Source organism: Lutra lutra, chromosome 3, assembly GCF_902655055.1.
Source record: "Lutra lutra chromosome 3, mLutLut1.2, whole genome shotgun sequence".
NCBI lineage: Eukaryota > Metazoa > Chordata > Mammalia > Carnivora > Mustelidae > Lutra > Lutra lutra.
The window spans coordinates 113094445-113118495 of NC_062280.1; the positions used below are offsets into that span (position 1 = coordinate 113094445).

General features: G+C 43.5%; 1 protein-coding gene across 2 annotated transcripts; it reads right to left on the minus strand.

Moving 5' to 3' along the window:
• Positions 1-557: 557 nt before the first annotated feature.
• Positions 558-24051, minus strand: AMMECR1L (AMMECR1 like). Of its 2 annotated transcripts, none has more exons than XM_047722746.1 (8): positions 23829-24051; positions 22173-22282; positions 12122-12571; positions 8515-8625; positions 8091-8205; positions 7388-7478; positions 5863-5959; positions 558-4170 (listed from the first exon to the last, which is right to left on the minus strand). In XM_047722746.1, exons 3-8 carry the CDS (start codon positions 12526-12528, stop codon positions 4059-4061), a joined length of 933 nt encoding a protein of 310 aa, XP_047578702.1. In that variant the 5' UTR covers positions 12529-12571; positions 22173-22282; positions 23829-24051; the 3' UTR covers positions 558-4058. The 2 variants fall into 2 exon arrangements, with proteins under 2 accessions (XP_047578702.1, XP_047578701.1); XM_047722745.1 differs by having other exon boundaries at positions 12122-12566; positions 23829-24043.

Genomic DNA, 24051 nt, shown 5'->3' on the forward strand with positions numbered 1-24051 from the left:
GCGTCCTGGGATCGAGTCCCGCGTCGGGGGGGGTCCTTGCTCAGCAGGGAGCCTGCTTCTCCCTCTGCCTGCCACTCTGTCTGCCTGTGCTCATGCTCTCTCTAACAAATAAATAAATAAAATCTTTAAAAATAAAATAAAATAAAATAAAATAAAAACAGCATCTGGGTGGCTATCTTCAAAAATAAGATGATGGGGTGTCTGGGTGGCTCAGTCAGTTAAGTGTCTGCCTAAGGTTTAGGTCATGATCCTGGAGTCCCGGGATCAAGCCTGTTACCCCCCGCTCCCCCGCTGCTCCCCTTGCTTGTGTGCACTCTAATAAACAAAATCTTCAAAAAAAGAAAGAAAGAAAGAAAGAAAGAAAGAGAGAAAGAAAGATAGATAGATAGATGACTGTGAGGCATGCCTGGCTGACTCAGCTGGAGACTCCTCTACACACTGGTGTGACTCTTGGGTCTTGCGGTTTTGAGTACAAGACCCTCGTTGGGTGATTACTGAAATAAACTTAAAAATATTCTTGCCACTATTCAAAAAAAAAAAAAAAAGGACAAAGACAATTTTTACCCATTATGATTTATTTTCTACAATACTTCGTTAAAGAGTTCAATGATTTGCACTCAGAAGTTATATAGCCAAGAGGCAACCAAGTGTAATACAAAGAATTGGTCTGAAGTCTTTGCACTGAAGGCCATACAAAGTCTCTTGCTTCAGGGAAGTAAGAATGAAAATAAACAAAACAAAACACATAGCTCCCTAGGCTCCAGAATCTCAATAGAAAATAGCATCAACAGTTAGTGAAAGTGTAGGTGTTAACATATCATGGAAAACAGGTCTTGTGCAAATATTAAAATTAACACCCAGGACTTCTGTATAGATGACTTTTATTATAAACAATAAAATATATGTAATGTCTCAACTACAAACCTTTCACGTTGAAAGGTTCTCTAACATGAGTTGCTTTAATATTATGAAGCGAAAAAGTTTAAGAACCTCACAGTGGAAACAATCCAACACCGACAAATCCTAGTGATCAAAGACATTCTCTTTAACATAAAACAAGGACAATTCATAATTACAGAGAGAATGTCCTAGCTGTGGGTATTATGAGACAAGCCAACTTTCCAGACCAAAAGGCACTCACAGCTAGGGATGAAACAAATTCCGAACTGAACCAGCCAACATGGGCTGGTTCCTTAACAGCAGTTACCTACTGTTCAGCTTGAGCAGCCCAAGGACAAAGTAAACACCAAGCAGAAAACATTCCCTTCTTTTTACACCTGCCACTCACACCACATGTACTGGCCACCCTCATCACTGCTTTGGTCAAGCGCGTGGAAGGCAGTTCAGTTCCAGTTTGGAGCCATCATCTCCCTATGCAAAGCTGCCACATGGATAATCCAGACTTAGTATTTTTCCTGAGAGCCATCTGCCACACATCTTCATGAGGTGACCATGACCATACACTTTCAGACCGCTTCCTGACTAGGCCCCATTCAGGACAGACACTGACAGTGGCATTTCTTACAGGGTCAAATAGTTTTACTTAGTCGACTCCTGGGTGCCCCTTACCAGACCAGAGGGACTTGAGCATCTCCACTGCTGGACTTGTATGGGAGCATGAGGGAATGTGCAGGGAGTAAGGCTTCTTCACTCCAAAACCACTGAGCCCACTTCAGTGTGGTGCTGGGCTTAATCAGCCCAATTCTTGTGCACTGATTTTTTTTTTCCCATTTCGTGGGTTTTAAAATTTTCTGTTCATTTCTTAAATGGCAGGTATCCTACCCCACCCTCAATAAAATAAAATAAAAAACATACTATACATTGGGGAAGACAAATAGGGCAACATTTCTACAAGAAAAAATAGGCTTGAAGAGCATGGCACTGTAGTAAATGCTTGCATGACCAGTCTCACTGAGCGTGCTCAGGGGTGAAAGTTTAGCACCAATTTTTTTGCTTTTTTTAATCTTTAGAAATTAAACACAACTTTTAACACAGAACACTTGAACAGTAATGAGTGTAGCCCTATGTATCAATACTGTTGTACAAATTGGAGGTGGGTGGTTTAGTCCAGAGCTGACCACCCTGACATCAATCCATGGCACCTAAGAGTAACTATCGTCACATTTGTTTGTTAACAAGACATTTTATTCTCAGCAGCAGGAAATCACGAAACAATCCCTTCATCTTCAAAAGCTTTCTTTCATTAACCTTGCAAGGGAAAAGTGGCAGGATGCAAGAATGCAGCACAACAGTTAAGATAGGGTGGTGCAGCCTGACTTGGGCATCCTGAAGTCAGCCCACTTCCCTTGCACATTCCATATCCTCATGAACAGCAGAGGATGGTACCAAGCAAATCTGCTCACCCTCATCCATTTCTTCCAAGAAATGAGACAGCAATACCTAGAATGGCAAGTGTGTCGTTTCTTGGATTATGTCCCTGCTTCCCCTCCCCCATTTCTGGCAGAAGAAAACTCAAAATTTCTTTTGATTTGGATATTTGCCCATTTTGGAAAGCCACACCATCACCACATAAACTTTAAAAAATAATTTAAATCAAAACAATGGTGTTCACCGGATTGACACCCAATCCACTTCAAGAGTTCTCTAAGCATGTTGTTGAAAACCACTGTATCACCCTCCAGGTCCTTTCTTCCAATTGGCCACCTCTTCCTGTGAATCTTTTCAGCAGTGCCTCTGTGACGTTTCCAAAGCATTTTCCAAGTCCCCAGCTTCTATGAACTCTGCCACCAAATGAGGGAGGAATAGGCAAGAGGGAGGAGAAACCTGCTGACAGCTATTTGGAATCAGCAACAATGGGGAGGGGAAATATGCCACATGAAAGTCTGAATGACCTAGAATAAAATGAGCTATTTGGAACTTTGCCACGGTGGGGTGAAGATTCCCAGCATGTCAGGCAAGATAAAGATTCAACTTGTTTAATTACACTGCTTTGTTCTAAAGTCCTGGAAAGGACTGAAACAGCAACAGTCTTCCCACTTCTCCAGGCAAACTAGACAAAGGAACTCCTCTGCTTAAAGGTCCCTCAGGATGTTTGCCTAAAAAGAAAAACAGCTTGGAGACCCTGGATTCTCTCCTATGACAATGTGTCCTTCTAAAGCCCAACCCAGGTACTTGTTGGAAAACCTATGCCTTCTGAGAACCTAGATCCAGCTATAGGCACTGCTACCAGTAGAGGAGTGAGGTAGCCGGGTGGTAAGGAAGAGGTCTCTCCTTTCTCACTGCATGCAGCGATGATTTCAGGACCTCCCAAGGGCATCCCAGTCCAGTCCTCAGCAGGCTACACCACAGAGCTCTGTTCAATACCAGGAGACTCAATGCAGGAAGAGTGCCAGAAAATCCAGCTGAGTGGGATGAGAATTAAAACCTTCGAGGCTAATTGAGCAATGAGATCTGCAACGCCATCCAAAGGGCTTCCGATCTTGGCGTGGGTCTCTGTCCAGGAGCCTCAGAGGACTCATGGTGCCCACGTTCAACCCTAACATGGCGTCCACTTATGAAGCATGGAGGTTGAGATCAACTCTTGGTACACAATAAACTGGAAGTTTAAAAAAGGAATTTAAAACAACCTAAAAATGTTTCTTGTTGGTCTCCGTTGCCCAGACTGCCATGGGAATACACCTACTTGATCTGGGGAGGCTATAGGGGTGTGTGTGGGGTAAGCCTTCATGAACCACCAATTCCGGCTTCCACTGTGTGGCCAACACAGAGGCAGCAAGCAAATCAGCAGTGGCACCTGCATGCCAAGGATCTTCTGAACCCACACGGTAATTCTCACTAGTCATGGAGGAGCCCCAATCCAACGGAACCCCATATTGAGGAAAGGCTGAGATAAGGCTTGGGCCCCTCAAGTTCTGTTTCATTCAGTTATAACCCCACCCCCCCCTCAGTCAGCTGGAGGCAGACTTGGCAACGGAAGCTAGCATCATAAAATGGTGCAGTAATAGAAGTAACTGGACCAGGAAGAGGAGGCATCTGCTCCAATGATGTCATAGCCATTGGTGGCCACAGGGGGGTGGGACTGGTCATGCAGCCGTGTGTCAGGAGTAATGATTGTAGAGGGGCGGGGCATGAAGAGTGCCATTCTGGAAACAGTGCTGTCGAGAAGCAATATACTCTGCATAACTGATTGTCACCTTCTCACTTCGGTACCTGTATAAGGAAACAGGAAAGGGTATTAGGAACCTCAAACTCTTCATTCTGTAAAGTCACTCAGCAGAGAAAACCAAAAGCTTATTCCACATTTTGAAAGAATAAAAATGGAAGACCAAGAGCAATCTTACTTACAGAAAATGAAAGACAGCACAAGAAAACAATGTTGTTATTACAAATGAACAAGATGAAAAAGCACAATCACAATTCACCCCTGAGAATGTATTTTCTGCACATCCCACCTTTAAACACTACTTATCAGGCTGCTCTTAAGCAATCTGCTACTGGGGTCTGGATGAAGAATGTCAAGGTCAAATTACAAGGGTGGCAGACTGGAAGATGGCTATACCAATGCCCAGTGCAAACTGCGTATCTACTGCATAAAATGTGATAAATTTGACAGAAATGCAACCTCAATTTGCAGAAAAGCAACAAACAAGTTATTTATAACTAAAAGGGGCACAGATACCTAATTCTGGGTCAAATTCTGATGAAGCAGGTTAAAGGATCCTGGGGCTATATAGGACGGGTCTCAATTCCCAGATGAATATGCCATATCATATCACAGGGTCATCAGAACAGAATTCATAGCACTTTGGCTTTGCTCTGGAAAGAGCCATGAGTCAGGATGCGAAGCATGGGGTGTTACAAACCTATGGAGCCTACTACAGACCACAGGAGCTGGGTGTGACAATCCTTACCCAGAGCCATCTCTTTCCCACTGTAATCACTCCTCCACTGCAAGGTGATTATTCCTGAATTTTGACAGGGAAATGGCTGTTCAAATAAATTATAATAATAATAATAATAATAATGCTTTGTATTTGAAGTTTTTTCTTTTTTTTTTTTGGAATCCAAAGCATTTCAAAAACACTGGGTTATCTTCCAAATAGACCTGTGAGGTTAGTATATGATTATTCAGTATTTTACAGATGAGGGGGCCAACAGAGGCCCACAGAAGCCCATAGAAGCTAAACCTCTCAGTGTTTCCGATTTCAGTAGGGATGGCAAGAGAACTGACATCTACTGACCACCTATAATTATTGCCTGGCCCTGGGCTAGAAATTCTTCATACATTACCTTACCACACTCTAAAACAACCCCAAGGCATTATCATTCACTTCTTACATACAGGAAAGTCCCCCTCCCCCCTCAGAGAGGCAGAGTAAGTAACTGGCCCAGATGTCACACAGTTAAGCAGTGGTGGAGCTGGGATTCAGACTCCAAGTCCGTGTGCATTCTACTACACTGACGCATCCTCCCCCAACTAGAGGGGTGTTTCCTTGTAACTCTCTGTGAAAACTCTCACTATTAACATGCTACCTGTATCCCCTGCCACCTGACTGCATGTGACTTCAACTGACCCTGGACCTCTGCGCTGACAGCCTTCATTCCTGACCTCAGTCTGCCCCCTTAAGTCTCCCAAGCAGTGGGTCTGGCGAAGACATCCACCACCTGATCGTGGCCTGAACTCTGCTCCAGCTCTGCCATCAACTCAGCTTCAGAGATGCCCAGGACGCTGGGAAGTCTTTGCCTTTGCTGCCATGCTTCCTCCCAGCTTAAACCTGACCCAGATCTCTTTAGTTGAGGGACATTAGCAGAGAAAATTTTTTCTAGTCCTTTCCATCAAAAGTATCCTCCATCCAACCCGAGCTAAATTAAAATGACAAGGAAAACGAGACAGTGGGTTACCTGGTAAGTTTGATCGTTTTTCTGAATTCACTGGTAATTGGAGCCTTAAAGCCACCTTTCCTGAGCAAGGAGTCTATTGTCTGGATCTGATCCCAGTCTGAGGAGAAGAGAGGCACACTGAGGTCAGTGCACGATGATACAAGAGTAGGGTATGTTCTCAAATGGCAAGAAAAGAGAAGCAGCCAGGTCTGCTAGGGTCAAGGGGAGCTCTGGACAATGGCCCCACATCCCTAGAGCCCCCGTCTGCCTCAGTGACATCCAAGTAGAATCGGAGACATGAGATGATAACTGGACAAACACCATAATGGCTGTCCCCAGGCCCCCTGCTCTTGTGTCTTTCTTGTCAGATGTGATCCCACTATAATTATCTAGGAGTAAACATGGTCTCAACTTAAGACTGGTCTGCTGGTCTAGTGCTGGTAACCAAGGCTGTTCTGTGAGAGGAGAGAATTCAAATTCTGTAGCCTGTATGTCTTTGCGTGGCCTTCCTTTACTTTGATGATTTCTAGGAGTCCTGTTATCTATTACAGAGAACTGACAGCAGGAAGGATGCCAATCCTTCAAGAAGAATAAGAAAGCTGTTCACACATACATCATTGTGTTGTTCCTGCATGTTTTTAACAGATAAAACCAAACACATCAAAACTGAAAACCAAAAAGAAGCCCCTAAATTACACCCGATTTTTAAATTTTGCCAACAAATTTTCAAAAGGCACAAGTAATCTGATTATCTGTTACCGCCACCTCTGTTAGGAAATATTTATGGTGTCCCTTTTTGTACAAAAATGTTAGACTTACGGCCTCAAAGTGGCTAAAAGGCTTCCTTTTTATGCCACATCCACACTGCTTTTGAAGTTTAAACACAACCATGATGGAAACCAATAAGGCAATCACTCTCCAAATAATTAGTTCACTGATACACTGAACTGGATATTTCTCTTTATTCCAGGTTTACACCCAATAAATACTGTGTGTTTTACATGTTATTTTCAAAAACAGACAGGAAAGGAGGAAGGGAAGGTGGGAGGGATGAAGAGAAGAGAGAAAATAAACTGGGTTACATATCAGAGCACACAAGCAACACTGAAAGGTATTCTTCCAAATATAGAGATTATGTTTTGCCTTTTAACAAGTATAACGCTGTCTAATAATTAATGATCAAAAATTCAAAACCCACTGATATGGGCAACTTCCCTTTACAATGGACTCTATAATATGGTCCAATTGATTGGTGGAATTTTGCTACAATTACCTCTAGTTTTGGGGGCCAAGGAATAAAACTTTTCACTGAGAGGAAGTGATTAAACCAAGAGGGTAAGGGAAGTCTTTACCCCTTTTCTTCCCCAGCTCCTGAATATTTTGGGAATTTATTTCTCATTTTATAAAACTTTGATAGACACTAAGAGGAAGAAAGGCACTCATTCTTTGTTGCAGTTGGGCTGAAAGACAATAAATGCCACTTTCCTGCCTTTAAACGGTGACACTGAATAGTATCCTTCATTGAAATTCCATTTGTAAAACTCACCTTGTTCCTTAGCAACCTCAGGTAAGTATGTGGCTGTACGTTTGACGCCTTTTTCATTGATGAATTCAATTCGAATCCCATGGACCCCTACCTACAGGAGAAATAACCAAATAAAGAGCATTTACTTACTCTAATGCAACTTTAGGCAATCACGTTTAATTGACACTGTCCCCTGACCAGCTCGATCCAAGTCTGAGAAAAGGAGAACCTGCTCCTTTTTCATGACTAACTCTTTGCCTCAGGTATAGAAGCCAAAGTAATTTCAGCTCTCCAAGTATGAGGGTTGTAGAAATAAATTCTCTCAACCACTTATCCAATAATCTGAACTATTCCACCTTTAATCTATTCCATTAAACATACCACAGGGTTTTGATCTAGGCTCATGACTCCACACAACTCTTACTCAAGGGCTTATAAGAGGGATCTGGAATGCTCTTTATCCCCAGTATCATATCCTATTAGACGTGGGAGAAGGCTATGGAATAGGAGTAGACTGGGAAGACACAGGAAAAGAAAGACTTCACATTTCTTCCCACTTCTAAGATCATAGCAGCTTTCCTATCACCCATGTGGCCCCCAGTTGCTTCCAAACTGAGCTTTAACATTCTTGTACCCTCTCTCAATAAAGGAGATACATTACCATGTACTAACCCGAACCCAAATGCAACGAGAGATGCAGAGTTCCAAATGCGGCTGTTCTCACCTCCCAGTCCAGGTAATCACTGGCATCCTCAAAGTTAGTAAGGAGGGAGACAGAGCAGAAAAGTTTAGGCAGCTCCTCTCGGGTCAAGGGGGGAAATCGGCTGTCCTTAAGTGCACTGGAGGGGACAGAAAACATAAGTGAGGCTGCTCTGGAGCCGAGAGCCAACATTATGTGCCCGAAAATTTATGAATTCTGAGCTAAGCAGAGAATATTGATTATCTATCCACACTAATATGCTAAAGATAACTTGATGCTATTAAATGTCTACACTCAAACAGTTGAGTGACTCACCAGATTAAAGCCCCCATACACCCTGATTACCAAAAAGAGAACACTCAAACTTTACCATTTAGAAGAAATAAAGTCAGGCAGTTGCTTCAATTCTAGCCAATTTATCTATAGAGCTTATGTCTGGTGTCATTACCTGGTTAACGTGTATTCCCTGAGTCCTGAATGAAGATTCATGGCTGAGAAGGTCCCAATGCAGCCACGAAGCCGCTTGTCCCGCCCTGTCTTCCATGTCACAAAGAGCGGACTACAAAAGCAAAACAAAAAACATTCTCCAGCCCCAAATCAATCATGGGTAGTAACAAAACCTTTGCTTTTGCCCCATTCATTTCTGTTATTCCCCAAAAGGACTGTTTTGTGAGTTGTGGCTATCTGAAGGACTCTGCCTTTCTGGGACTGTGTAGTCTCTGGATGGAGAGAGAGGGGAGACCACAGTAAGACAGTGTGAAGAAAGGAGCTCTGTGCAGCCCTTCCTATGATCCTTGCTGATACTTTTAATTCACTTTGACATGTCTGTGCTACTTTCCTTTCCCTCTGGCCAGCACTCAACTTCTAATTTTCCAAGTCTTTCTCCTTTTCTTTACTCTATTTTTAGGAGTGTCCATGTTCCCCAGTTACTTGACACTGGGCCTGCATACCTTCCCCCCATCCCCTGCAACCCCCCCCATTCCTCCCCTAATTATCTCTGCCCCTTGTCCTACTCTTAAATGTTTGGGGGGAAAAAACAATGTCTCTGCAAGAAAGCCCGTTATTAGAAGCTATCACTTTCTATTTCTTGGCCAAAGTCATGCATTGTCACTGTCAAGCTACATCAGACTAGAGGTAACAGAATTTTTTATAAACAGGTTACAGAGCTGTCTCTTCATCCTGGTATTTCCTCTGTACTCCTATGCCTTTACTTCTCAGACTGAGCAAAATACTTCAAAAAATCAACTTAAATTTTTAAAGCTATCTACTTCGGTCACTGTTACTAAGCACATCTGCTATCTTTTCCTTCCAGTACACACCTGAACAGCACGAAAGTTTTTGTCCCCAAACCTACTCAAAACCCCTCAAGAATTTCACTGTTTGAATGATGGAAATATAAACCCCTGAATACAACAGCCCATTCCCTATAACACTGCAGCCACACCTACTCTTCCAAGTCCACATCCCTCTCTTGTGTAGGATACACCTGATCCCATAAGGATCAAGGCTTAGAATCTCCTCCTGTTCCAGTCAAGAATTTTCTGACCATGGTATCCCATGGGAATATGTCCCTAAAAAGTTACATTTCTCTACATATTCTTTCCTCTGACACTATCGCACAGGAGTAACTTTCCCTCTACTTCTGTCCAGTGTGCCATAACACATTATTTAGCTTTGTGTGTGTGATTTGCCAACTTGGTAAGCCTCCCAAAAGTGAGGACTTTTTCTTCATACCCTCTCCATTCCCTGACCAGTGGGGCTATGCTTGCTCCAATATGGCATTAACAGCTGAATGAATGAGTGATCTTAGGTCAATGAATGCTCCAAAAGCATCTCTTCAGTGTTCTTTTAAAGCCAGTTCATGTGCACCTGGCTGGATGGGTCAGAGGAACAGACTCTTGATCTCAGGGTTGTGAGCTCCAGCCCCAAGTTACATATGGAAATTACTTAAAAATAAAATCTTAAGGGGCGCCTGGGTGGCTCAGTGGGTTAAAGCCTCTGCCTTCAGCTCGGGTCATGATCCCGGGGTCTTGGGATCGAGTCCCATGTTGGGCTCTCTGCTCAGCAGGGAGCATGCTTCCCTCCTCTCTCTCTGCCTGCTTGTGCTGTCTGTCAAATAAATAAATAAATAAATAATCTTAAAAAAAAAAAAAAAAAACAAAAAACAAAAACAAAAAAAAAAAAACCTTAAAAAAATTTATATTATATATACAGACACACACACACACACATCTATCCATCTCAACAACAGCCAAAGTATGGAGAGAACCCAAATGTTCCCTGACTAACAAATGGATAAAGATGTGATATATATTATATGCAATGGAATATTACTCAGCCATCAAAAAGAACGAAATCTTGCCATTTGTAATGACGTGGCCAGAGCTAGAGTGTATTATGCTAAGTGAAATAAGTCAGTCAGAGAAAGACAAATACCATTATGATTTCACTCATATGTGGAATTTAAGAAAGAAAACAGATGAGCATATGGGGAAGGGAAAAAAAAAAGGAGAGAAACAAGCTGTAAGAGACTCAATGGTACAGAACAAACTAAAGGTTGATGGATGGAGGTGGATGGGAGACTGTGTCTCATAAGTTAAAAAAAATTTTTTTAAATGGTATTTAAAAAATTTTTTTTAAACTTATTAGAGAGAGAAAGAGAGAATGTGTGCACAAGCAGCGGGGAGCGGCAGAGGGAGAGGGAGAAGCAGGCTCCCCACTGAGCAGGAAGCCTGACATGGAGCTTGATCCCAGAACCATGGATCATGACCTGAGCAGAAGGTAGACACTTAACCAACTGAGCCATCCAAGGTGTCCCTATGGGTGATGGGTATTAAGGAGGATAATTGTGGGGCATCTGCGTGGCTCAGGTGGCTAAGTATCGGACTGTTGGTTTTGGCTCAGGTCATGATCTCACGGTTGTGAGACTGAGCCCTATGTCAGACTCTGCTTGGGGAGTCTGTTTGAGATTCTCTCTCCCTCTCCGTGTGCACCTCCCCCTGCTCACATGCTCTCTCTCTCTCTCTACAAAAAATAAATAAATCTTGGGGCGCCTGGGTGGCTCAGTGGGTTAAGCTGCTGCCTTTGGCTCAGGTCATGATCTCAGGGTCCTGGGATCGAGTCCCGCATCGGGCTCTCTGCTCAGCAGGGAGCTTGGTTCCCTCTCTCTCTCTCTGCCTATTTGTGATCTCTCTGTCAAATGAATAAATAAAATCTTAAAAAAAAAAAAAAAATCTTTAAAAAAAAAAAAAAAGGGCACTTGTTATGATGAGCACTGGGGTTGTATGTAAATGATGAATCATTGAATTCTACTCCAGAAACCAATATTGCACTGTAAGTTAACTCTCTAAAATTTAAATTAAAAAAAAAGAAAAGGAAGGAAAGAAGGCCAGGTGGCTCAGAGTTACTTCCAATTCTGTGGAAGAAGAAAACACATGCATGGATTACTTCACTTTATACATAACTTTGTTTAAATCACTGATACCAGTTCGGGACAAAATTGATGGAGTCTTGAGGTAAAAACAGTAAAGCAGATTCTGACATTCTTGGTGGGATGTGAGTAGCCATATGGGATCACCATGGGATTACTGATGAACAAAGTGAGGGGACTCTTATTAAGAGCATCATAGCTCCCACTAAATGCACTCCTATTCTCTAGCCTGGCCCTCAGACACTTCCAATTCACTTGGACTTCAACACCTGGGTCCACAATGATGTTATGTGTGGTATCTTCACTCAAGAGGTTGAATCACCTACCCACTGCAATATAAACCAACAAACCAAAAGAAGAACCAAGAAGAAAATCCCAATTTCTACAACCTTACCTTAAAAACAAACCTAGACCTCTGCCAAGTGTAACCTAGACCTCTTCTGTTACTGAATCCAGGTATTGTTCTAGATATTGTCTAGACATTTCTCATTATCCTACTCCCATTATCCTCTGCCTGAATGATACTAAAGCTTTTTATAAGTGTCAGACTCTCTCAAGAGAACAACCCAAGAAAGACAGCATCATGGCTTTCTTAATGTCCCCTGCACCTGACTGATTTACTCACTAGGGGTCATTGGTGAATCTAGGAAGTCGTGGCTGTGGGAAGCCATAGAGGTGACAGTAGAGGACGTCAAAGCAGTAGCAGCACATCTCTGCAGTCACCACCAGATTCTTGGTGGTGTTGGCAGTTCCATTGGGCCGGGGAAGAGGGCTCAGCGCTCCCGATGCGGGATTCATTCGTGTAATGGGAGAATTTCCAGGTCCCAGAGTTAAGTCCGACACATTCTCCCGACCACTGCTGCTATCCACATGCTGGTGGTTTTGAAGAGGTCCTGAACTAGAGCCGGGGACAGTTGTGGACTGGTTCCCGTGACTATGCGTTCCACTTCCAGATAACTTGGGCTTCTTGACCCCACAACAGCCTGCTGCCAACTTGGGCTCAAGTGGAGGAACACAACGTCTTTTTCCCATCCTGATTCAGTGCTCGAGGTCTGGAATGCTGCAGAACCCTGACCAAAAAGAGAACAGTTACACATTAATTCAAAAGGTTAGTTAAAAGGAGAAAACAAAAATAAAAAAGAAAGCGTCTATGTACAAAGTCACCAAATTCTTTTTCTCATCCAGTCACCAGATCACAAAAGGCTGTGGACTAGCATGACTGGAAGAGATCCTGAGTTGCAGACTAGGGACGTCTAACCTTTTCCTAAAGAACTATTTTTTCCTTTTCTATAAAGCCTTATGATCATTACAGATGGAAGCAGGCAACGAGCAGCCCCTCTTGCCCAGGACTCCCTAGGGTAGAAGGGCGGGCGGGTGGCAGCCATTGTGGAGCTGCACAAGGACATTTCAAAATTGCAAGATAGCACTGGACCTGTCAGACTTCATCACTGCAGTTCTCTACCTTTTAGGGCCTCCAAATTAGACCACCCTATTTTTAAAGAGCCCCAGAGGAATCTTCATGCTTCTCCTCGTTAACCACATCCTTTCAGCATTTTACTCATCACTAACCTAAATCTGTGATTTCAGCCCTAGACCCGAGTGAATATGAAATGCAGTTAGCTGCCTTTCTGAAAAGAGCACACCTTCCAACACAAGGCTCCCACCTTTCTATCCTCACAGCTCTCATTCTCCGATGCCTTGCTCATTTTCTTTGGTTCTCTGAACTCACTCCAATGTCTACACATCTTTCTATCCTTTCAAAACCCCAATTCAAAAAAAGCTACAACCTAGTAGGAACCTTTATTCACACAAATGATCCAAGCTTCACAGGACTTTTGTGAGGTAGCCATTTCCTCCCTGTCACAGCAAGGCAGGTGCATGCAGCTTAACAATGTGTGGCAGCGGATGGGCCAGGAAACCAGAACACCCCATCTGATGATGTAAATGGAAGGAAGGAATTTTTTTTACTGAATTTTTCTTAAACAGCCTAAGGTAAAAATGGACAGTTATAACACAACCAATATTCTTTCTCTGATTCAACAGAATCAGGAAAATAGATCCTAGTTATTTCAATGTCAATAATACCAAAGTTTGTAAAATTCTGCTGACTTGACAGAAAAGCACCCTTAAATCTCTCTGTGATTTGGACATGTAACACATAATTGCCTTTTTTAAAAAAAGAAACACATAATTTGCCTTTTTACGCACTGCTCTGTAATATACTATTTTGGTTGTAAATTCTACAACTTTTTTTTTTTTTTTTAAGATTTTATTCATTTATTTGACAGAGATCACAAGTAGGCTGAGAGACAGGCAGAGAGAGAGGAAGCAGGCTCCCCGCTGAGCAGAGAGCCCCAATGCGGGGCTCGATCCCAGGAGCCTGGGAGCATGACCTGAGCCGAAGGCAGAGGCTTTAACCCACTTAGCCACCCAGGCGCCTCAATTCTACAACCTTTTAAATCAAATTAGGTATTTACATGTCCATCTGCAAAGCCATTATCTCTACACAAATAAGTTGTCACTTTAGGCTGAATGAAATACAAAAAATTCACAAGGTTTTTTTTTTTTTAAGATTTTATTTATTTATTTGACAAAGAGAGAAGAGAGAGGGAGGGAACACACAAGCATGGGGAGAGGGAGAAGCAGGTTGTCCAATGAGCAGGGAGAATGATGTGGGACTTGATCCCAGGACCCTGGGATCATGACCTGAGCTGAAGGTAGACGCTTAAGTGACTTAGCCACCCGGGCGCCCCATTTTTGTTCTTGATATATGCTGATCCATAACAAAATACTATTTTTGTACTTAGGGCAATTCTTAGTGAGATGAAAATTGCTTGTAGCTGAGGGATAATAGTTTGTACACTTCAATGTCTGGCTTGACACAGGTTTCTTTTTGAGAAAGCCTTAGGTACTTAATAACCAACCCCCCACACCAATGACAAGTTTGTTTCTGAGTGTGGATGTTGCTGTCTTTCTTGTTTAGACTGTTAAAAGACAGAGAACTGTCTTGGGTTAAAAATGCTGCCTCCAGAGACAAATGGTCTGTTCAAATTCTGATTCCTCCGGGATCAAGCTCTCTATGACTCAGTTTCCTCAGTATGGGAATAACAACAGTACTTCCTACTTGCCTCTTGGGGTTTTAGGAGAATTAAATTAGTTTAATATGCATAAAGTGTTTGAAACGGTGCCTGGTACCTAGTAGGTGGCAATATATCTAGCTGCTTTTATCACTTGGGCTCATGTTTCGCTGCCCCATTAGGATGGAAATCCTAGAGGGCCAGGAATCCGTTACGTACTTAGCACTTAGATCAGTACTTGCTCTCAACAGGTACGCTTTAAATATTACACTGAATCCTCGAAACCATTCAGCAAGGCAGACGATGTTACTATCACTTCACAGAGGAGGAACCTTGCGCTTAAGAAGCAAGATAACTTGCCCCAAATCAAACTGCCACTAAGTGGCAGAGTTAGGATCTGGACCACAGTCTGTCAGCCTCCAAGGCCTGGGTCCTTCCACCAAGTCACAGAGATGAGGCCTGCCAATAACATCCATTGGATTCAGTCATTTCCCAAGGGCTTGAATTACACTGAATTATATTCAAGGGTATACTAAAACTAACTTAATAGTTCACAGAATCCTGTCAATAAAAATGGAGCAGGAGGGGCGCAGAGTGGCTCAATTGGAACAGCAAGCAACTCTTGATCTCAGAATTGTGACTTCAAGCCCCACTTTGGGTACTGAGATTATTAAACAAATTAAAAATAAATAATAAAACAAAATGGCCTAAAAAATGACCTATGCCCAAAGCCAACATCTTAAGCCACGACCCTGAAAATATCAGTGCCCCTGTCACTGCCATTAGTCTGAAGTGGATGTCACTGGCCTCTTGACTTTCTACCTTGCAGGGTGTTTAAGACATGCCCCCACTTAATTAATTAATTTTGAAGATTTTATTTATTTGACAGATAGGTAGAGAGAGAGCACAAGAAGTAGGCAGAGCGTCAGGTAGAGGGAGAGGGAGAAGCAGGCTCTCTGCTGAGCAGGGAGCCCGATGTGGGGCTCGATCTCAGGACCCTGGGATTATGACCTGAGCTAAAAGTGGCTGTTTAACCAACTGAGCCACCCAGGTGCCCTAAAGATTTTATTTATTTATTTGACAGAGAGAGACACAGCGAGATTAGGAACATAGCAGGATTCCTGATAAGCAGGGAGCCCAATGGGGTGCTCAATCCCAGGATACCTGAGTTGAAGGCAGACGCTTAATAACTGAGCCACCCAGGCACCCCAAGACACATGTCGTTGAATGCAGCAGCAGGACTCTCTCTATAGACAGCTGGAGTTTTCACAGGCTCTCCAGAAAGCCCCGAAGTTCAAAGCAGCAAAGAGAAGGGAGGGATGAAACACCAGAGTTAAAAAAAGAAATGTCTCCTTACTCTCATTACCCCAAAGCACACCTGAAGGAAGAACTTAGTGTCATGAGATGGCAACTCAGGTGCTCCTCAGCAGGTGTCATCAGCCACCCGACTGGAGAAACATCCCACAATGGAGCAACAGCAAGGACTGTCAAACCATGCCAAGGCAGGCGAAGATTCTGCCTGTGCACAACATACTAGCCCCGATCTGCAGATAAGCATGATCGCAACAGACACCAAGTGACTATATTTAACAATTCCCCACACCCTCCTAAACTATGATTTGAACTGAATAGAACCAACCCAAATCTTGTGGCTCCTTAGGCCCAAGCATTTCTCTGGAAGCCACTAAGCAAATAATTCAACTGATATTCTCAATTAATGACCAAAGGTGGTGTTAGAGACTCTTTGCATCAAAATTATAACATATTTCTTCAAAAACTTGCTCCCTAAATTTAAATCTACAAAAATTTCAAACACAAAGTCAACGGTATGATGGACCCAAGAACCAGTTTTATAATTTTTAACATATGGCCAACCTTATTTCAACTATAGCCTATGTACTCACTCTGTCTCTCCGCTTACTGAATCATTATGAAGACTTTTTTTTTTAAAGAAGATTTTATTTATTTGAGAGAGACAATGAGAGAGAGGGAGAGAGCATGAGAGGGGGAGGGTCAGAGGGAGAAGCAGACTCCCCACTCTGCAGGCAACCTGATGCGGGACTCGATCCTGGGACTCCAGGATTATGACCTAAGCTGTAGACTGTCTTTTAACTGACTGACCCACTCAAGCGCCCTGAAGACATTTTTTTTTAAACGATTTTATTTATTTATTTGACAGAGATCACGAGAAGGCAGAGAGAGAAAGAGGAAGAAGCAGGCTCCCTGCTGAGCAGAGAGCCCAACGTGGGGCTCAATCCCAGAACCCTGAGACCATGACCTGAGCCGAAGGCAGAGGCTTTAACCCACTGAGCCACCCAGGCGCCCTTGAAGACATGTTTTTAAGGAGGCCAATATTTTACTTATCTGTTGGCCTAAGGCAAATAATGAGTGACTTACAGGTGAAGAATGTGAAGGAAATGAGAGTGCGGTTAGTAAATACTTATTCAGATTATCAACCCTGTCTCCCAATTTGATCAAAACTTTCTCTTTGAGGGATCCCCTGGATGGCTCAATTGATTAAGCGTTTGCCTTTGGCTCAGGTCATAATAGCAGGGTCCTGGGATGGGTCCTGTATGGGGCTTCTTGCTCAGCAGGGAGCCTGCTTCTCACTCTGCCTGCTGCTCCCCTGCTTGTGCACTCTTTCTCTCTGACAAATGAAATCTTAAAACGACAACAAAAATGTAACTTTCCCTTTAAGGTTCTTTTAATCCTACTCCAACAAAGTGAGCCACCTCACCACAACAAAGCAGTCCCCAACTCAGCTCCCAGGACTGCCCTCCAATGACCTAAGAGATACTAGTTTCTCCAAAAGCTGGGCTTCTGAGAGTACAGCCTAACAGAACTCAGAAGCATTTCAATACAACAGACTAACCAGTTAAAAAGAAATTACTCCTAATGACGCACTCGACCTTTTCTAAAGCTGCATGTGCATTTGTTCTCACCCTTCCTCCAAACTACCAACAATGGTAATTTGATACAGGAGTTCCTGAATGGATACTGTGAAGTCGGTTTGTCTGAAATAATTGGAATGGGGTATAAAAACTTTTCTTTCCTCTGTTGCTCTGGGCTGGGTGGTTTACCATGCCACCTCAATCCCAGACAGCACTGAACACATCAACCACCTTTATAAACACATATATCACTGAGACCCTTTTAAGCCTTTAGCTGGTTTATTCTTTCAAAGATAAACTCAAGGGCCATTTCTTTCTTTTTTTTTTTTTTTTAAAGATTTTATTTATTTATTTGACAGAGAGAGATCACAAGCAGACAGAGGCAGGCAGAGAGAGAGGAGGAAGCAGGCTCCCCGCCGAGCAGAGAGCCCGATGCGGGGCTCGATCCCAGGACCCTGAGATCATGACCTGAGCCGAAGGAAGCGGCTTATCCCACTGAGCCACCCAGGCGCCCCCATTTCTTTTTTTTTAAGATATTTTTTATTTGACAGAGAGAGCCCACAAGAAGGGGGAACGGCAGAAGAGGGAGAGGGAGAAGTGGGCTCCCTGCTCAGAAAGGAGCCCAACGCAGGGTTCAATCCCAGGACCTGCAATCATGACCTGAGCCCAAGGCAGGTGCTTAACCAACTGAGCCACCCAGGTGCCTCAAGGGCCATTGTTTTAAAAAAAGATTTTACTTATTTGAGAGTGTGTGCACACACATACAAGGGGAGGTGTGGAGGGAGAGGGATAAACAGATACCATGCAAAGCATGGAGTCTGATGTGGGGCTCCATCTAGGACCCTGAGATCATGACCTGAGCCAAAATCAAGAGTCAGACACTTAATGCACTGAGCCACCCAGGCCCTTCTGGAGGGCCACTTTGAAAAAGCCAGCAATGGGGTGCCTGGGTGGCTCAGTGGGTTAAACCTCTGCCTTCAGCTCGGGTCATGATCTCAGGGTCCTGGGATCGAGCCCCGTATCAGGCTCTCTGCTCAGCGGGGAGCCTGCTTTCCCCTCTCCCTCTGCCTGCCTCTCTGCCTACTTGTGATCTCTCTCTTGGTCAAATAAATAAATAAAATAAAACAAAAATCTTTAAAAAAATAATAAAAAATTAAAAAACCAGCAGCGTTGATTTCATTTTCCTACTGTCTATGTACTTTAGACCAATCAATGAGAATGAACAAGTTAAAACTAGATTTCCACCAGATGGAGACAACACCCATACTTCCACAAAAGCTGAAGAAGTAACAGGAATCACAGTTTACCTCTTCCTTCAGGACCTCCTAACCTGTGTCAAGTATAGGGAAGCATGTTTACTAATGAAAAAGGCACCACACCCTTTATCTGATATGCAACAGTCAAGGCGTCTTGACCTTCATTAGGGTCCACAACAGAAGATGGTAACTCTTCTTCCCTCTGTGAGGAACCTGAGCAGTGCTCTGTTGCTTCACACTGGGTGGCTTATGCCACCTCAATGCCAGACAGCGCTGAACTTTTAGTCTGAACCTTTAGTCTCAGAGGCCGGGTGGTCTTTTTGTGTCTTCTTTTACCACAGTGCCCTGCATATAGTATACATACCAACAATCTTTTTAATTTTTTAAAAGATTTTATGTATTTATTTGACAGAGAGAGATCACAAATAGGCATAGAGGCAGGCAGAGAGAGAGACAGGGAAGCAGGTTCCCTGCTGAGCAGAGAGCCCAATGTGGCTGGTTCCCAGGACCTGGGATCATGACCTAAGCTGAAGACAGGCTTGAACCCACTGAGCCACCCAGGTGCCCCCCATGCCAACAATCTTATCTACAGATCTCCGAGTTATTTCACTGGTTTGTCTTTTTTATAAAAAGAATGCTTACGGACAAGCTAATCTTTAGACCTTTGATTCTACTGTGAGGTGTGTTAGAAGCTGAAGGAAACCGAATTACTAGTATGTATTCTTATTGACGTCAACTCTATTCAGACCAAACCAAGGAATGGTTTAATTCATAGCTAAATGAATACCCAATGTGGCCGATTCATTCTAAAAATTAGATCAGATATCCCTTAAATTAATGTCTTGGTTTGATTTATGCTTACAACTGCTTTCTTTGCTAAAACACACTAGTCACTGGTCAGTCCTGGACTTAGCCCTGGGTGGTATTTAACTTTAGATTTGCTCAAGGCCTTCCTTTGACAGGCCATACCCAGCTTCTAAAACTGTATTTGAGAAGTTTTTTTTTTTTTAATTGAATGATGGGATGCTTTAAGAACTACACACTGGAATATTATTTGTCTGGGAAATAATTTATTATTTCAGGAGTTAGGACAAATGGTATCTCATAAACTGCTAATGTTTATGAAGAAAGTATAGAGACCAGTATTGAGGGGAAGATGTGAAGATAGCCCGATGGATCTGGCTAGCTGGGCAGGATGGCCTTCCTCCCTTGCTTCGGGTCTCTCTCATGCTTCTCAAGTTCACTGATTTCTTCACAGAGCAGCTCCCATCATCAGAGGACAGAGCCTAGGCTCTGGGATTATAGTCTAGGTTCAAATTCTAACTCTGACTTGTCACGTACTGGCTACACAAACTCAGGTGGGTTGTCATATCTCTATGGACTTAGGTTCCTGATACCAGAGAGGATGATCTGTGACCATTCAATGAATAAGCCATGAAAAGCATCTAGCATTCCTCAACACATAACTATTATTTATTAGAGTGTCTAGTATTATTAACACTACCACTATGGTAGGGTATACTACAAAGAACAATAGCTTAAAATTCTTAAAATTTCTAGAGAAATAAATGCCCTCATAACAAAATCCTATTAACAACTACCTTGTAGTTAAATAAATAAAATCTTTAAGAACTACACTGTAGTCTAAAAGATCATATCACTAACATGAAATTATTACTCTAATGACCTTGATGCTTTTCCTCTTTGCAGAGCAATGGCTTCTAATAAATCATCCACTGATCTGTCCACTGTGAAATGCCAGAAAAAACAGAGAATGAATACTGGGCTGTCTGAGTTGCCCACACTTCTAATCTACCAGAGTCCTCTCTTAAGCTTACATACACACACTAAAAAAAGATGAAACTTGCTAAATAGTCTATTTATTGTAGAAGTCTTGACATATGAGTACTAATGGAACCTCTGTGTCAAAGTAGTTAGATCTCAAACAATAACCAGATTAAAATGTCTAGAAAAGCCTGGAGATGAAAAAACAAAATCTAGATTCACCTTCTGAAGATAAGCTTAAAACAACTTACTGGGGAGCATGACCTTCTAACAAATAGATCTGGGAGGTAGGAAAGAGGCAAAGAAAAAAAGGAGTCTCTGGTTTTTCTTGTTATTACCTAGTGTCCAGATGTCTGTTCAAATCAAGCTTTATACAGAAGAGAATGGGTTGTTGTTTCCTCTGTGATAAAGAGTTGAACCGAAATTCAACTTAATAATTATATTGTATGAGCAGGAAAACGGCACCTGAACTGTGATTCTGGCCTACTTATGTAACTATTTCAAGAAATAGTCAGATGAAAAACCCACAAACATTCTGGTAATCATTTCAAACTATCACTTTTGTATTTTTGAAACCTCAAAATACACACATACACATATCCAAATACTTGCTGTTTGAAAAATTTCCCCGCAAAATACACTTGATCTTAGGATGAGAGTGATCCCGCAAAATAGAGATCTACCTAATTAACTGCTTTTAAAACTTACACAGATTTACAAAAATGCACAGAACTATATATTCTTATTTCAACTTAGCTTAAAGAAAAACACAGGAGTCAGAAGTTTTGTTTTTAGATTCCTTTCCCTTTATTGTGTGATCTATGGCGAAGTGCCAGATATTTTGGGCCTTGGTTCTTTCATTTGTAAAATGAAAATATTTGTCCCATCTCCCTCACAGAGGGATTGTAAGGCTCCAATAAGATGTGAAGCAGTGTGAAAAACTATCTTACAAGTGTTAGCATACCACATTTAATAAACTCAAGGGGATGCAGCTGTAATAAAAAGTTTTCCGGAAAATAGTATCACCATAGCAGATTTAGGGCAAAATGTTCCAAAAATCTCTGAAGATTATAACCATATGGAAGAGACCCAACAATTGACCTTGATTAGGAACTGCATTAACCTCAGAGTTTTGATCTTTGGTTGTCTTAAAAATTAGTAACTTGGGAAGGGAGGGAGCCAGACCTTATGTACTTTTAAAAATGTAAAGGGTAAGCATAATACTACATCACTATCTAGGTCACTCTACTGGGATTATGGAAAATAAACTTGTCTTTTTTTTTTTTTTTAAAGATTTTATTTATTTATTTGACAGACAGAGATCACAAGTAGGCAGAGAGGCAGGCAGAGAGAGAGGGAGAAGCAGGCTCCCCTCTGAGCAGAGAGCCTGATGAGGGGCTCGATCCCAGAACCCTGAGATCATGACCCGAGCAGAAAGCAGAGGCTTAACCCACTGAGCCACCCAGGCGCCCGAAAATAAACTTGTCTTTACGAATTTACTTTAAGAGAGCAAGCAGAAGGAAATTCATTAGTATTAGGACCTTCTCAAGGAAGCAGAAAAATACAAGTGAGAAAGTAAACCTACATCCTAATGTCCTAGCACAGGACTAAAACCAACAATAGCAACAAATTCTAAACATTCTAAATATGTCCAAGGTAATACTCACTGAAAGCAGATAGTTTGTATTGCCAGGGGAACAGCTATAACAGAGGAGAGGAGTTATTTTGTCTCTGAAATGAACTTTCTTCCTTCCGATTCCATTCCTTCTTCCTATACCTAAGACAGAAATGCAGGTGCAGTGAATGAACAAAATCAAGGCAGTCCAGAAGTAAGATACGGCTTTTGAAAAATTACAACTCCACTGAGCAATTTCTAGGGGAAAAAAAAAAAAAAGAAAAAGAAAACAACAGCTAAGAACAAGCTCTCCCTACTTCAAAACATTTCCAAATCTAAATATAAGGTAGCAATGGCAGTCCCATGCACTGAATCACCTCATCCTTAGCATCATCACCAAGGGAGGACACAGAGGATCAAAGGTTTTATTGAACCTGAACATGAGACACACATTAAAACTTCTCCACCACTAATTCAGATCAAAACTTGCTCTCAGGCCAAGATATACCATTTCAAGGCTCTCCACTGGTTTCAGAATACAAGCACATTCCCAAATCTTCTGCAAAGATGGTGTTGAAGAATTACTGGACAGCATGCTAGGGTCCTGAGGACAGGCCATCTTGTCACCCCAGGTGGACATGATAATTGTTGGTAAGAGTCATCCATCCTTACTACTAGTTTTGCATAAATTTCCTCATAATCTCTTCAACAACTCTCCCCACCCCGCAGTAGTAGAGAATTAAGCTATTCCCAAAGATGTAAACAGGAGACTCCAAACCCCACCCACACTATCCAAGGAGAGGGCAGTGAAAGAGGATAGGCCCAGAGGGATGAGGGTAAGGGAGTGTGGCAAAGTGAGGAGTTCAGATCAGGACAGGGAAGGGAGGAGGGCAAGGAATGAAGGGCAAAACCCACAGCCCGGAAAGGAGAGAGAGGCATAAAACCCAAAGAGTTTAAGGTGGAGAGGTAATGGAAATGGGGCTATGGGTGGATAAGGAAGCAGAGAGTGAGGATGGGGCTTGGAAAAAAGAGAAGAGGAAGAGGAGAAAAAGCGTGCGCGTGAAAAGAGAGTTAGGCAAGAAAAGGACAAGAGAGTGGGTAAGGAGAGGCCGAGCAGGGAGGGGTAAAGCACGCAGAGAGAAAGGTTTAAGGTAAGAAAAAAAGGGGTGGGGAAAGAGAGTACGAGGCTCTGGGGGGAGTTGGGGAGACGCCAGAGCGACGGGTAGGGCACCGAGGGCCGAGCCGCGGGGGTGGAATCCAGACGCCGGGCGGGGGAGGGGGCGGCGGGACAGTGGGTGGGGGCCGCCAGGCGGCGCCGGAGACCACCAAACTTTACATAGACCCGAGACTGTTTCCTGGAGGGAGTGCAGAAAGGAGCTGGAGCCTCGCCTGGCCTCGCCTCACCTCACCTCGCGGCCCAGGGCAGGGGCGTCCGCCTACCCCTCCCCAGCAATGCCTCCCGACTCCCCTGCCCTCGGCGGGGACACGCGGCCCGCAGGCCCCTCTCGCCTTCTTCCCCCGCCACCCGATAGCCCCTCCCCCACGCTGCCCCGGGACCCCCGCCGCTGACCCCAGACACCCCGTTGCGGGCCCCTCAGCTCGCTCTGGGGTGAGAAGGCCCGGCGGGCACGGCGGCAGCAGCCCGAGGGAGGCCGGGCCCGGCGGGGAAGGAGGAGGAAGAGGGCGCGGCGCAGCCCGAGTTTCCCACCTTTTCTCCTGGCCCAGACGCAGCTGGGGTGGACGGGACCTCTCGCGCTCTGTCTTCTTCTCCTGCTTCATGGAGCCATGCGCCTAGGTGGGGGCTCCCGAGAGAAGCGGGCCCGCGGGCGGGCCGGACGCGCGGCGCGGACGGGGCGGGGCGAAGAAGGCCGGCAGGCGGGCGGAGGAGGAAGCGGCGGGGCGGCGGTGGCGGCAGGGAAGAACTGCTAGAG

Excerpts from the sequence above, each read along its gene's own strand:
- AMMECR1L (XM_047722746.1), bottom strand. The coding sequence starts at position 12,528 with ATGGGAAAAAGACGTTGTGTTCCTCCACTTGAGCCCAAGTTGGCAGCA. Across the intron at positions 5,960-7,387 it reads TGAGGTTGCTAAGGAACAAG|ACTGGGATCAGATCCAGACA; the intron begins GTGAGTTTTACA and ends TCTTCTCCTCAG. Across the intron at positions 4,171-5,862 it reads AAAACGATCAAACTTACCAG|GTACCGAAGTGAGAAGGTGA; the intron begins GTAACCCACTGT and ends TTCCTTATACAG.